This window comes from Melanotaenia boesemani, chromosome 22, assembly GCF_017639745.1.
Source record: "Melanotaenia boesemani isolate fMelBoe1 chromosome 22, fMelBoe1.pri, whole genome shotgun sequence".
Taxonomy (NCBI): Eukaryota; Metazoa; Chordata; class Actinopteri; order Atheriniformes; family Melanotaeniidae; genus Melanotaenia; species Melanotaenia boesemani.
In genome coordinates this window covers 17763778-17778866 of record NC_055703.1, presented here as the reverse complement: position 1 = coordinate 17778866, position 15089 = coordinate 17763778, and the positions used below count along the sequence as shown (strand labels likewise).

Below are 15089 nucleotides of genomic sequence, written 5' to 3'. Positions count from 1 at the left end.
CAAGTTTTGATCTGCATCATATTATATGTCATCTGGGGAAAAAAAAAAAAAAAAAAAAAAGATTTGGCAGTCGCCAAGGAGAGGAACCCTTTGTTCTTTCTATAAAAAAAAAAAGGCAGATAAGTGGTATACAGTCCTGTGCCCTGCTTTCTTTCTCCCTGTTGTTGCTCAAAGCGAGCTGGTCTATTACATAATAACAAGGCTTTTGTGATAATTATCCAAGCAATGAGTGTCCATTCATGCCCAGCCTCACTAGGGACTCAGTGTTTCGTCATGGTGTGCCAAAAAATCTTAGAGTTCTAGTTGGTGTATTTTGAAGCAAATATGTTTTACATAGCTAGCCCTTGTGTAAACCAGCAAGGTGACCTAACATATCTTCTGTTAAAAACTGACAGCTCTTTCTACAATCAAATATAAATTAAAATCAGTCCAAAGCAATGGTTTTTAGAACAACTTTGTGATTTGGGCCACAGGTCCCAAGACATATGTGAGACCTAGAAAAGCTATACATGGTGTTTCTGTGAAAGAATGACCCCCACGGAAAATACCATTTCACAACAAAAACTGTTCTCAAAATCTGAACCAATTTTGTGTTGGGTAAGCAATCAAGAATTTAAACTGTGCTTATTTTTGTCAAGGAGCTGTCACGAAGACAACACCCTCTTCATTTAGTATCACAGAACTGAAGTTTTTTTTTTTCTTTCCTTTTTTCGTACAGCAGCCAGGAGTATAATTCATTAGACAGACTCACTATAATGAGCCAGCACAGACAAAGCACCCAATTTCCACTGTGTCCTCTTTTCCCTGGGAGCTGTGATCATAATGACAGTGCTGTTTGTTGCCTGGTTTCATGTTGAATCATGAACACACAGCCACTGGCCATCAGCTTTTCTTTTCTCACCTCTTTCTCCACAGTTTCAGGAAAAAAAGAGAGAACGTCATCATGTCTTGTCGCTTATGTCACTCATTTCAGACAAGTCTTATTTGGTTTATTTATTTATTTTATAGCCCTACAACAAGGACAACATAAGGTGACAATGATACTTGGTTGTATTATATTTTTTGTTTGCAACCAAATTCCCAAATGGATCTTTAGGATATGCTGCTAATGCCAAGCTATAACTGTATCAGTAATCATGTAAAGATTAAATAAAATCTCATTATAACCCCCTGTGTATTGCTCAAGCATAATCAAATCATGTCTTCTGTGCATTTGGCATTTGTTGTCCTCACTGATTTGTGCCTTGTCCATTAGTTTTTTGCTAAACTGGCATGTACCCTGCCCATTTATCTTTAGCTGATGGAGCACTCAGCAGTCCCTTTAGTGTTAAGGGGCCCTTTTAAGCATATGGGGTTTATACTTTTTTTTCCATGTGCACTTCCATTTTTATGATACTAGACCTTTGTTGCTACATAATGGATTATTTGTGTTTGGGGCTTCGTGGAGCCAATGCAATTATGTTTTGTTTAGTTTAGCTTTTTTTTTTTTTTTTTTTTTGCACTTGGGATTGTGTTGATTGATGTTTTTGGTTTGTTATTGTACCACAATTCTTTTAAAGACAGCCTACAAACATACATTTTGTTTTTGTTTTTAAATATATAAGTTATAATTAATTATTTAAATAATTTTAAAATTAGACTGGAAAATTAGTGCACACTAAAATAATGAAGTTTAAAAAGAAGATCGTTTTAAATGGCAAAGAAAAAATACTTATACGTCAGAACTAACTCTCTTCCACTATTGGTCAGATTATTTATTTACTAAATTCTGATTGGCTACAGTTGTAAGTTCAGAGGTTAGCTTGTTTGGTAACTTGTGTACCATTGTGTCAGAAAGCGGTTGATTTGGGAACAATGGCTGTTATTTATTCGTAATGCAATACAACATCAATGCACATAGGCGTTTTCGCTTATTTATTTAAACTGTTATGCATCTTATTGCGGATGTTTAGAGTGTTGACTAACTGGGCGAGCAAATGTTAGCTCTAGCTGCGTAGCTTGCTAGCTTGGTAACAAGTACTGTACTGTAAATGTCATATTATATCAAAAACTGACCTTGTAGGTACAGTCCGCTGAAAGACGGTTTAAATAGGCTCTGTTAGAGCTATGGCATCAATCAGGCTTCTGTGTTTGTTTAATATAAAAGCAGCAGGCTCGATAAAAACAGTCCGAGCAGGATGCAATGCATGCTTCAGGGCAAATATCTGTAGTTCACCTTCAAGGCTGCAAAGCTCGATGTCAGCGTGGGTCATTGATCAGTATGGCACAAATGGAGTTTTGAAATACACAGAAGAAGTTACTGTCCCCACCATTAATTTTGCCAGTGAAGTGTTGATAAAAGTCAATGCAGCCAGTCTTAACCCTCTGGATCTATCTATGAGGGGTAAGTGTTGCAAAAAGATTAACATTAATGCAGCATTGTAAACAAAGCAGCAAGAATAAACAAAAAGTGAGTTATATTTTTAGTTTTAAAAACTTACCTGTTTGCTTTTCTCCCTAGGAGGCTATGGGTCTACATTGCTCAATTTAAGGAGGGATCCATTATCTGTGATAAATAGCTATAATGAGTTTCCACTCATTCTGGGTCGTGATCTTTCAGGTGTAGTTGTGGACTGTGGATCAGGGGTTACCCATTTTGCTCCAGGAGATGAGGTAGGTGTTTCACTGCACAGTTAACTATAAAAGATGGACATAATACAGTACATTGTCAGAGAAGTGCATAACAGCAACAGTCAAATGTACGGACTGGTTCTGTACTGACGATGCAAGCTTTGAGATGGTACATGTAAAACATAACCTCATAGATTTTAAGTCTACTTTGACATAGATAACAACATTAAATTCTACTTGAAACTTACAAAGATATATTATTATAGATCAACATTTATAACTGAAGTTAATGGCTGCATATACATTATATAATCAAACCACCAACCCCCTGATTTTCATATGACCCTACTACCTCCAAAACTGCAGTTGCCACCAACATTAGGCTGTACTTTGATTCTGATTTTTTATCCACATAATTTAAAAAAACAGGTAGAAAAAATAAAAAAAATTTAATACAAGCCAAGTGCAGATGTAGCAATAAGCTGCAAACTCAACAAAAGACTAGACTTGAATTATGTGGGCAAAAACTAAACGTCATAGCTCCTAAACATGGAAACTGTTCAAAAAGTATTTGATTGGATTACAGTATATTATATTGGTGTACTGTTTAAAGTAAAGAGAAAATGCATATTGTTTTATAGTAAACGAAGGGTGGTTATTGTAATGAAGGTATAGTGGTTATCCTTCAGTTGTGTAAGGTTCTTTGCATTCCCAAATTCCCAAGTTTACATGTCAAAGTATCCTTGTGCAACATATTGAACCCTACATTGCCCACCAATGTGTTTCTCAGTTGTAAGTTGCCTCATATAAAAGCATCTATTTACTAAATTAATGTAATGTAATAGGTTTTGAAATTATTTTTTGAGAAATTATAAGGTAACCATAAATATGTAGACGTTACATCACATGTCATTTACTAGATTGATGCAAAACCCATATAAAAATCAACATAAGCATGCCAATTAGAAGATAGTCATTATACCAAGGCATAAAATTTATTTATTTATTTTTTTAATCATTGTTAAAATATGACTTCACCTTTTTAAAATAAATGCTAAGACAAAATGCTGACATAATTCATATGTAAAATATTGGTAAACTTTGTAATACTGCTAACCCCAATACACACAACTACAATGCTAAATCACTCTCAGACATTTCTTGGTGGAAACATTCTCCCATCACCCAAGTGTGACTCATACTAATCTTAGACGCCTACTGTGCTGTCTCCCACATGTCCATATTACTGTCTTCTTGTACTCTGAAATGCAATTATGCAAATTCAGCTTAAAGTGGATGTGATGAAATAACAGAACACAGAAGTAAAAATGTCCTCATAAACTGTTCTAGTAATTGTGTTCCATCAGTTTAAAAATATCCTCAGAAGCAACTAATTATGAGAAATGACAGGAACAGTCATCGAAGGACTTAATAACCGATTAACCAGATTCAGAGACTGTGAGTAGGCGGTTAAATTCAGTTGTGTTCACTGTGTTAAATGTCATATTTTTCTTACAGGTGTGGGCTGCTATTCCTCCGTGGAAACAAGGCAGCCTGGCAGAATTTGTGACTCTAACAGAGTATGAGGTGAACTACAGAGTGGGAAGAGCTGAATATGGCAGTGCATTTTTTATATTACATTCAATTGTTAAATGTTTATTTACTTGTCTTTTACTAAAACTGATATAAGTTATTTGTATAGTCTATTTTGGACAAATGGGATAAAGACATGATTGAGAACTCCTATTTGAATTAAATAAGTGTAATCTTGCATCACAAGAAGTGATAAGGATTAAGTTTGCTTTAGCCCAGATACAAAAACACTTTGTTAATTTGGCAGTTCTGGTTAGCTTACATAGAATAGCATTTACTTGGTAATATATGTCAACATGACAATATTTGCTGGCTGTTTTTTACAGGTTTCCCTTAAGCCAAAGTCAGTAAGTCACATAGAGGCAGCTTCCATCCCATATGTAGCCAGCACTGCTCTGTCTGCACTTGTCAATGTAGGTGGCCTTTGCAGAGAAAGCTCGTCAAATAAAAGGCAAGGATTATTTTTCAAATCTCTTTTCACCCCATGGGATGTCCATCTCTTTCTGTAGAGTTCCTAAAATGAGTCAGACAGTAATTAAATGACCCTCTGGTTGCTTGGGCTTTTCTTTTTAGAGTTTTGATCACTGGAGCATCCGGAGGTGTTGGAACATTTTCTATTCAGGTAAGATATTTAACATATATTTCTGTAGCTGCAGGTACACTTGACTCATCCAAGAATGTAAAGGCACTTTTGAGAATATTTCTGTTTTCTCTATGCTTTGCCAGCTGTTAAAGGCGTGGGGTGCCCATGTAACTGTTACCTGCTCTCAGAACGCTGAAGGACTTGTTAGAGGGCTTGGGGCTGATGAGGTGGTCGACTACACAGCAGAAGATGCGACTGAACAGCTTGAAATGATGGAGAAGTATGGGTTGTTATGTGTTTCAGAAATAACTAACATGAAATTGTACATATCAAATGGAATGTAATAACATTTTATTATTTTTTAAAAGACAAAACATTCCAGTTTGTTATTAAAGCATTATTAGAGTCAGAAATAGTTCATTTCAAGGTGCTAGAAATGGCTGAATTCTGCATTTCACCCCTTAAACCCCTCATTTAAAAAAAAAAAAGCATCTTGTCAGCATGGTGCGACTGCTCACTTTCTTGTTTCCATGGAAACAAGAAAGCTTTATCATAATAAATTCATATCCTTCTGGATTGGAAACATGTTTTTGTGTTTGGTTCAAACCTTTCTTTGACAGAAAGTTTGACAGCCCGTGTTTGTACCAGCAGGTTTGATGTTATTTTGGACAATGTGGGAGGCGATACTGAGCAGTGGGCTTTGGGCCTGCTCAAACCTTGGTCTGGGGCAAAGTACGTCACATTGGTATCACCTTTACTTCTCAACACTGACTCCATGGGGCTGTTAGATGGGACTTTTCATGCTGGCTATACCTTGCACAATAAAGCCATTCAGGTAAGTGCGAATGAAATAAATTTCTGATTTTACTTCTAAGTAAAAATAGCTGATGTGAATAAGGACATCCAGTTGACTCCCAAACTTTCATCACTTTCCCAAAATGCACAGAATCTTGTATTTCTCAAGAATCCCTTAGGGGTGTGGACTGTAGTTACTCCCATAATGAAATTATATAAATGGTCCTCCTTGGTAAGGAAAGACAATGCTGTGTGAGTGCACGCCTGTTTAGGCACCAGTAATGTCTCCTTCATTTCGTTGATCAGATAAGTTGAAGTTCAGGTAAATCAGGGATGGTAAAGTCATGTATTTACTAGAAAAAGCATCGTAACATATTCTCCCTTTGGTGAGCTTCAGGCTTCTTTATTGTAAATAAATGCTGTAGGGCAGTGGTTCCCAACCTGTTTTCCCAGAGGACCCCCTTTATGCAACTACCAAAAGGCCCTTGACCTCTGCGCCCGCCCTGTGTTAAAGCCATACTTAGTTTTATGCCTTCATTAGCTGCTTTTCACCATAAATGAGGCATTCTGATTGATTCATTTCCTTTGATAAAACCAAAGTTAAGGTAATTTTCAACATTTTGCCTTACTTTTTTTTTTCAAAACTAAGACAAATCCTCTGCACTGGGGCATTTCTCAGACATGTCTCATTCATGAAATGGTGCAAAGCCAAAGTTTTTGGCCTCAAAACACTGCTTCCATGTGAATGAAACATCCAAACTTAAGCGTATACACCTTAACTTATCTCTGTGTGGCCTTAATTGAAATCACACTAGCTCTGAACTGTCAAAGCCTCAGGGACCCCCTGTGCTCTTTGGGGGACCCTCTTGGGGGTCCAGACACCCCAGCTTGGGAACCACTGAAGTAGGGCATAATAAATCTGACTATGTGTAGATAAAGAGGGAATTTCAGAGCTGAGTTCTTACATTTGTGTTGGTCTTGCATTACTGATTGTGTTTGCTCTTCCAGCTGCACAACCAGCTGAGTACGTCATGTTTGTGGTGTATGAATGAACAGATGAGGACTGGGTGGAGCTGCTCTAGTGACTTAGTCAAGTTGTCCTGGGCAGTGCAGGCTCTGGTGACAGTGGGTGTGATGGTGGGCACTAGACAGGATGCAGTGTGCATGTGTGTGCACGTGTTTGCTGCTGAACCAGCAGTATTTGGTGTTTGTTCAGATTGCAGCCGGCTACCTCGCCCCAGCAAGGCCAGCTGGTCAATTTGGCGGGGCTCAGCCACAGCAATCACACCATCAGACCTCAGCTCTGGACATCACACCCGTTTCATCTGAAAGATCACAGCACAACTGAGCCCTCTAGTGTTCAACTTCTTGGCCGCTTTGAATAATCTTTTTTTTTTTTTCAAGCAGGCAGGGGCAGCTTTACCGGAACCTTGGAGAGGTGTGGCAAAATGATGTCACACAATGTTATCCTTAAATATCAAGCAGATTTGTGCTTGATTGTGCTGAATGAGGAGGGTTCTTTCGTTTTATCCAGCTGTGTTACAAGTGTTTAGCCTTTTATATATCATCAATCATTTGTTCTGTACAAATCAGTAGGGCAGAAAATCAAGAAAGAACTCTTAAGGAAATTCTTTCATAATTCATGACATTGATTCTGTATGGTGTGATGTTTTTACAATATTTGCCATGTTTAAGATCCCTCTTGAGTTTTTCCTCATGATAGAATTAAGTGGACAAAATAAATGATGAGTTTTCCCTGTTGGTCAGATTGATCTAGTTGCGTTATTGTATGTTAAAAATAAATCGTACAGTGTTGTATTTCGATTTCTGATTTTCACTTTCGCTCTACCTCTCTTTTAAGTCATCTTGTTAATAGGAATAAAGGTTTCTTACAAATGTGAGGAAAAGCATTATATTATTTTAAGTGTAAACCAAGTGAAAAAAAGATTTTATTGATAGGAAAACTCAAATTTTCAGCTGCTTTGGAGTTAGTGTACTACCAGGTCTGTAAACACATTTGTGATGATTTATTTTTCCTTTTATATATATTACTCTGTGTTAGAAATTAGCTGATATTGTAACTCTAAAGAGACCTAAGCTGTCTTCTTTCTTTTTTCATACCACATAACCATTCTGTGTTTTCTGTTTTGTTTGTCCTGCAGCCTCCTGATTTCTAATTTTTGCTTCCACTCTGTTAATCTCTTAGAACATAATATCAAATGGAGTCTTCTACAGGTGGGCATTTTATGCTCCAGACGGGTTCGCTTTGGATGAGGTCAGCAAGCTGGTGGATGCAGGGAAGGTAGTGTAATGCCTTAAAATTCATATAAAAGATGCTTAGCATTCACAGCCATTTGCACTGACAGAATGGAAATTGTCTAATTTGCACATAAGTCACATCCCCAGAGTTGAAACCATGCTGTGATGGAGATCATACAACATAGTAAATATGAACATACCAGGGATGCTCTACATGCCTATATTCAAGGCTCCCCTGTGGCTTTGTAATTAGTAAGGCTTTGTAAGGAGTAAGCATCAAATTTTCACTATTCTGGTTGGTTAGTTGGGGATGTGCACGGCTGGCTGCTGGGTGATTGAGTCAGGCGCCAGGAGACGGTGAATGGATTTTTAAACAGTGCTGAGCAGCCATTCGCAAAAGCGTGTGGGACCTCTGTCCTTTTGTCCTGGGGCTTACAGCAAGCGGCACACTCAGATCATGGGCATGAAGCTACAGACACACATAACCCCCCCTTATCATCTATACAAAACCCACACGCACACACACTCTTGGCATGCCCTATTCGCTTGCAGAAGTGTGGATGGTTTCCAGTGACGCCACCATGCTCGCCATTCATTGTTAACGACAAGAGATGCTGACCAGAATAACAAGCCTGGCTGCTTGTGTTGTGGGACTAGCGCAGGATTGTCCAGCCTCATCACATTCTAAACCCCTCCCTCACGTTTTCACATTTGCAACTATGAAAGCAGAGCAGAGATGATTCAGTGCTAAGAGCTTGTAGGTATTTGTGACCCTGAATTAGATAAATGGTTCATTTTCTGTCAGGTTCTTTTTTTTATTTCAACTCATTCAACCTATTTCTTTTCCACATGTTTTTATTGAAAATGGTTTTAAACCAGTTTTAAAGAAATCCCATCCAATAAGCTTTAGGTATTGCAAAATGATCAAACTTAATATTGAAACTACTTACAGGTAAATTGTGTAACAGTTCAAAGTTTATCTGGGAAAACCTGCATCCTGGCATCCACATGGATGCTACTCAGACACATAATTATTTTTGCAGACCAGTCACATAACATGCATCGACCTCCCCCAGCAGGGCAACAATGGGCCTCACAAAAACTGCTAGGAGGGGTTCAAAGAACCCAGCAACAAGTCTAATGTGTTTACCTGGCCTCCAAAGTCCACAGATAGCAATCTTATGGGATTTGTGGTTAACAGGTCAGATCCACATTGTGTGTTTTTGGCCTGTCAGTCTCTGAGAGACCCAGTGTGGGCTTTTGACCCACTCTAACAACAACCTGCAGGGCAAAACAATAAGTCCAAAATGATGGTATTAAATTCTGTCTGGCTAGAGACTCTAAGCCGCTAAATGATGAATCACAGCACAAGCCAATGCAAAACACAACGGTGTTAAAAACAGGTGATTTCTAAATAAATTCTTTTATTGAATGTTAAAATTACATTTTTCATATTTTTGCCTGTTGGTTTGCCACAGATCCTGCCAGTTGTGGAGGCCCAGTTTCCATTTGCCCAGGTGCCTCAGGCTTTTCAGAAGTTGGAGCATGGCCATGCCAGAGGAAAGACTGTAATCAGTGTGGCTGAGGAGGATGACAGCTGGACAGAGACTGCAGAGTCAGAGCAAGACGTGCAAGAAACAGCCCAGCCAAACTAGACAGAGAGCCAAGAGGAATACTCTTAAGATTCTTCTCACGTCCAAAAGGTTGCGTTTGATTGCAGCAGAATGTCTAATCCAAAAAGAAAGGTTGTGTGCAGCAGATGAGAAGCGTGACCAGGGATTCTAATGGGAGCAAGCCAAAGGTTGTTGACACTCTCCTATATGGGCTTGGAATTCTCACAAGGTGCTCGGAGTTATCATACCTTCATGTTTTGCTGAAGTTGACAAATTAACGGCAATCAAATCACCATCCTACTGGTGATGGTACATGACTAGACTGGCAACTTTATGCTTTAATTTGTTTTGCCTCTGTATTAAGTCATTTTACTTCTACATGAGCGCCTCAATGCATCACCAGCATTTATGTGGTGCTAATTTATCTGGAGATATGTTGTTTACAACAGCACATGAATAAACTTCAGATCTGTGTTATACATGACTGCAGCTCAGTCTGCTGTGCAAAACATTAAAGATGTTTATTGACAAAAATAGTTTTATTCAGAAAGTAAAACAGCTCTGTGTTAAAATTTGATTAAACACATGACAAAGCCCAGACTTTTGTGTTTGCTCATGCATGCAGCTGGAATGTAAGACAATGCAGAATATAACTTCTTTCTAAAAAGATACAAAGTCTTAACACTGTTTAAGTTAATTAGTCACACAGAACCAAATTTATTCTGTCCAATGGAAAAGTAAAATATGAACCTAGATATACATAACTGAAGGTAAAAAATATTTCAAGTTTAGAACGTTTACAAGGGTAATAATACATTCTTATGAAATCATTCTCCATGTTGATCTCTTCAACGAACATTTTACAGTTCTTCTAATGGAAAAGGTCAAGCAACTCTAATGATGCACCTTATCGAGTCTAATAGAGCCGTCTCCTCTTGTACTGGAAACACTTCAGTTCAGCTCGTTCATAAAATCTCCACATCCCACATCTGCTGCGGTTTATTTGGATCAAATGTGTTCAGAATCACTTGGTTTTTGTCGTAGTGTTGGCCACCTGAAAAAGAAATGATTTCTAATTAATATTCAAAATTTATGTATATATATATTTTTTTTTTTTCTTTTTTTTATTTCTTTTTTTTTAATCATGGTCTAATCTGTGAGTGGCTGCCTTCTTACTCAACTTTGGAATAAGTTTATATTTCTATGTAATTTACATTAAAAAGATGGATGATGCAATAACATAATTGTAGGAAAGCTTAGGTTTAGCTAAATCTCAGTTACAATCTAAGAATGATAAAACTCACTGCAGTGGAGACTTCTTGTAGTTTACACTAGCACTATTCAGTCCACAAGGTGTCACTAATTGACAGCAATGCAAACAGTTTCTCTGTACATACATGCCCTCATGCTGCCAGGAGGTTCTTTAAGGATTTGGACACAAAGCTAATCTTTGAATTATGTCTGCATAGAAGTGTTAACATTGATGGACACGTTGGTTCAGCTTTAATCACTGAACCTGAACACTGAGTGCAAAGTTACATGTCAGACATGAATGCTTACCTTTGACCTCCAGAACAAGGTCATCGGTGTTGGTACATCGAATAAATCCCTCAGGGGTGATACTCCACAGGTGGGTTGGGTTGTCAGGTTGTGGTGTGAGACCCACTCTGCTTCCTGCCATTGTGACACTGCCACCGGGATTCAGGCAGCACTCCTCCAACAGCTGGACGCAGTAAAAGATGCACAAATTTCACTTCACTTTATCATTAAAAATCTTTACTAGAGAATGACCGATGATTAATTTTATTGGGAAGTGATATTTCTCACAATTACAGTTGTTATCTATTAATGCACTGTGGTGTACTTCCAGAATAGTTTTGTTTAAACTTGAGGAATAATGAGGCAGATTAAGTAAAAAATGAAGTTTTAAGTCTCCTGAATTGACAGTTTATCCAACTTTAGGACTAAATTGGCTTTGATTCTTATCCATGATTTAACTTCAGATTTATTAACATCAATCAAAGGAATTTCTTTTTTCAGCCCCTGCATTAATTTAATGCTTATATCATTTTTCTTCCCAGAACTTTCTCATTTATTAGCAGTGTGATGTGTCTTGTACCTTGCAGTGCAGATGTCCATTCTGGTAGAACCATATCTGCTCAAACCCATCCGTCTCCTCTGTTTCTTGTATGCGCAGCAGTTTGATGTCATCCAAATCCCCAGTTATTGACATTATTAGCCCTGTGTGCCTGTTCCTTAAACGGAAATGAACCTGCTTCTGCACACACACATACATCCACAAGAATAGATGCTTAACAAGTGAAGAGCAGGGATTAAACTTTGGTTGGAAAACATTAACACTAATAGGTGATATGTTTGGTATACATGTGCACATTTAATTTTTATAAGTGCAAAGACAAAAAATGCTTAGTACTTTGTCTGGAGTGTGAATGTTTACCTGTAGAAGAGGACGAAGAGATCCAATTTTTGGCCAGCTGCTGAACTTCTGCCAGTCAAGAACCTCACCAGGCTTCAGCAAAATCTGAGCACCTCGATAGTTGATACCCTCATATAATATCCACCTGACAATAATAAAAAGACCAGAACAGCCAAATATCACATTTTAGCAGCTACGCTAACAATACAAACGTTTATCAGCTATTTTCATTTAGCACCTTGACTGGCCTGAGCTAATGTTTGTCCCAAGACCTTGTCTGGTTTACTATTCCCATTTTACATTTATAATGGTCTTCATTTAATAGTCTCTACATTTTGGTGGAGACTTTGAGCCAGGAGACAATCCAGAAAGCAAAGATACAGAACAAACTTTAATTAGCTCAACCTTTCTATGATGTAAGCACTTAAATTTAAATGTGACTTGTTCTGATGTTATAACAAGTTTAGCCTGACAAAGGCTTCTTTCGAAGAGTAACAGTGCTATTTCTGACTTCAGGTCCAGGTGCAACACCTCGTAAAAGATAATCAGCCTAAATTGTGCAGAGCTTTGTGTTTGTCCAGTTTTGTTTTGCCACTAGATGCTACTTCTACCTGCAGTCTAGAAAGACAGTCTCTCTTCCAGTAGGAATGTGCCACTCCACAGACAGCTCTGCCTCACTGTAAACGCTTTATTTCCTCAGCATGGAATCACACCTACAATCTAAATCTTACACATCAGCAACAAGTTTCCATCATCGATCCATCTGTCAAGTTCAGCCATGGTGCAGCATGCTGCAATATGAGATGTGCTGACCCTGCCCTCTGCATCTCATATTTGTGAATCTAGTTAATGTTATGTCTGAGCCTATAGGCTCAAAATTCAAAGCCTGTACAGCCATTTATAAAAATAACTCAAATCTTTGCGTCCTTGTCACATTGATAGTACTTGTTTTGCCTTTTCTTTTAGTAAATGTAAAAATAACCACTGACAAAAGAATACAAAGACGGCTCTTATTTAGACTGACAGCCTGACTGCTTGCTTCTTTCAACATCTTAAAACCCATTATCTTTATTTGTAAGTACCTTGCTTTGCCTACTGAGATTCAGCTGCTTTTTAACAACTCTGAGTTATTTTTTATAATAATAACAGACCACATGGGTGTGGTTGGGTACAACTTCTGATTGTGGTGAGAATGCACAAACACAAAGCTTCAAAAACATGTAGACTTGGTAGATATTAAGAACAACAATAAATTAAGAATCATAACAATATATATGTGAAGCTGCTGACAACAAACAAATCTGAAGAAGATGCTTGTCGTGAAAATTGAATATATTATACTGTTTTGTGTGTTTCCAGGCAGAAAAAACATGACTTTGACAGCACAGTGGGTTTGGTCTCTGGCAGAAACACAAACATGCATGAACCTGTCAAACACACACTGTCAGATACAGCTGGATAACTGCTTTACATTCCAGTAAGGTCAGTCCATGTCAACTCAATCAGAGCTTTAGTTTTCTAACTTCAAAATTGTATGATGGAGAAATCCAAGGTATTGGAACTATGGGGAAATTATGAAGTTACAGCTCAAATACAGTGGGTGTGACAGATATACAATTTTTGTTTGAGTTAAATGTAGAGGGTTAAAAGCAATAAAAGAAAATCTATTAAGGTGATGTCAGTTAGTTAACTCATCTCAAACTGTTTCTTGAGCATGAAAAGCAGTTCACTAGACTCCAGTGGCCTCCACAGTCACCAGATCTCAGTCTGAAGGTTTGAATGCAGGCAACTTTAGTCACAAAAATGGGATTTTTTTTCTTTTTCCTTTTTCTTTTACCCTTAATTTACCAGGTAAAATGTTTGAAAATTAATACTTAAAACAAACATGACCTGGACATGTTTTCTTTTGTTCTTCAGCCTTCTGTACAGGTGAGTTTGTGGCCTTGAAACCTTACATGTATACACAAAATCATTTTAAAAAGTTGTGCCATTGTTAGCTGAATAAACTGCCAGGCAGTGGGTTTTTAATTTTTTTTTATTTTAGAAAATTGAAGTGTCCTTGATTTAATTTTAGGAGCCTTTATTTGAATAAGATTCTGATGATGCATCTATGCATCTAACTATGGATGTGTACATTAGCAAATTCTGGAGAGAATCTTGAATTTGACCTATGCCCTGTAAAGTTTGCTTTAACTTGATAAACATCTCTCATGCAGTTGTAATACAGTACGTTGGATTTCAACACCACTTCAATCCTTTAAAAACTGAAAAAAAAGCTGTACTGTACTCACATGCCTCCTTCTACCAACACAGACTGGACACGGCCACAGCCTCCAGCCAGCTGGAGGTTGACTGATCCATCTGTTAGAAGCACTCTCTTGCCCCGCAGATCACATCGCTCAAAAAGAGTGATGGATGGCAATGAGAACTCCTGCCAAGAAAGATAGAAAATACATTAACTAATGTTGCAAGCTGCAGGCCATGCAGGTTGAAATAGGAGTTAGATCAAAGTTACCCTGGAAACAGACTACACTCAAACCTCTGTGCTTCCTGGCGAGTTCACTGTCTGTAACTGCAAAAGACATGTTATTTTCCAAATTGCCACTCATGTTCAGATGGTGACTTATTTAATAGTTCTTTGCCTTATTCTTGCTTTATGTAGAACAGAAAATCACAATTTTTCCATTTGATGTAAATTTATTAAGAACTTACTATTACTGACTATTCACATTTGGATTTTATTTTATTTTAGAATAAGAAAAACAATCTTGCTGCCTCATATTTAAATGTGACAGAGGTTAAATCTGCATTCCTGTATGGCACATTGAACAAACAATGGTTTCTAAAATTTTAAAATCTTATATTTATAATTGAGAAATGCATGTATGGGTTTATAATATAAGTTTTCAGATGTGTTATTTGAGCACATCTTCTTCCAGTTGTTTCTGTTTAGTATCAATTATTTTATCGCCCTTGTCCCAACTTTTTTGAGATGTGTTGCTGTCATCAAATTCAAGAGCTAATATTTTTCATGACACAGTAAAATGTCTTTTCACATTTTATATGTATTCTGATTGTGAGTAAAACATTGGATTATGAGATTAGCAAAGCATTTTTAATAAATTATTTACAAAAGATCCCAATTTCTTTTAGAACTGCTGTTGTATAAACTAATTAGACTAACTAGCTGTTGGCTAAT

At 37.5% G+C, this 15089-nt stretch overlaps 2 protein-coding genes across 4 annotated transcripts in view; one reads left to right on the top strand and one right to left on the bottom strand.

Moving 5' to 3' along the window:
- The first annotated feature begins 1790 nt into the window (after window positions 1-1790).
- Window positions 1791-9929, top strand: LOC121634176 (reticulon-4-interacting protein 1 homolog, mitochondrial-like). 2 transcript variants are annotated; one of them, XM_041976687.1, is made up of 9 exons: window positions 1791-2383; window positions 2501-2652; window positions 4129-4197; window positions 4530-4654; window positions 4777-4825; window positions 4930-5066; window positions 5438-5621; window positions 7788-7883; window positions 9319-9929. In XM_041976687.1, exons 1-9 carry the CDS (start codon window positions 2107-2109, stop codon window positions 9493-9495), a joined length of 1266 nt encoding a protein of 421 aa, XP_041832621.1. In that variant the 5' UTR covers window positions 1791-2106; the 3' UTR covers window positions 9496-9929. The 2 variants fall into 2 exon arrangements, with proteins under 2 accessions (XP_041832621.1, XP_041832620.1); XM_041976686.1 differs by having other exon boundaries at window positions 5435-5621.
- Window positions 9930-9950: 21 nt separating this feature from the next.
- LOC121634165 (beta/gamma crystallin domain-containing protein 1-like) overlaps window positions 9951-15089 on the bottom strand; it is a 31262-nt gene continuing 26123 nt past the window's right edge. For both annotated transcript variants that reach the window (XM_041976667.1, XM_041976666.1), the window contains exons 18-22: window positions 14182-14321; window positions 11912-12035; window positions 11573-11731; window positions 11014-11176; window positions 9951-10507 (exon numbers count right to left, since the gene is read on the bottom strand). In XM_041976667.1, coding sequence (XP_041832601.1) covers window positions 10419-10507; window positions 11014-11176; window positions 11573-11731; window positions 11912-12035; window positions 14182-14321 — 675 coding nt within the window. In that variant the 3' untranslated portion in view covers window positions 9951-10418. The remainder of the gene's footprint in view (window positions 10508-11013; window positions 11177-11572; window positions 11732-11911; window positions 12036-14181; window positions 14322-15089) is intronic.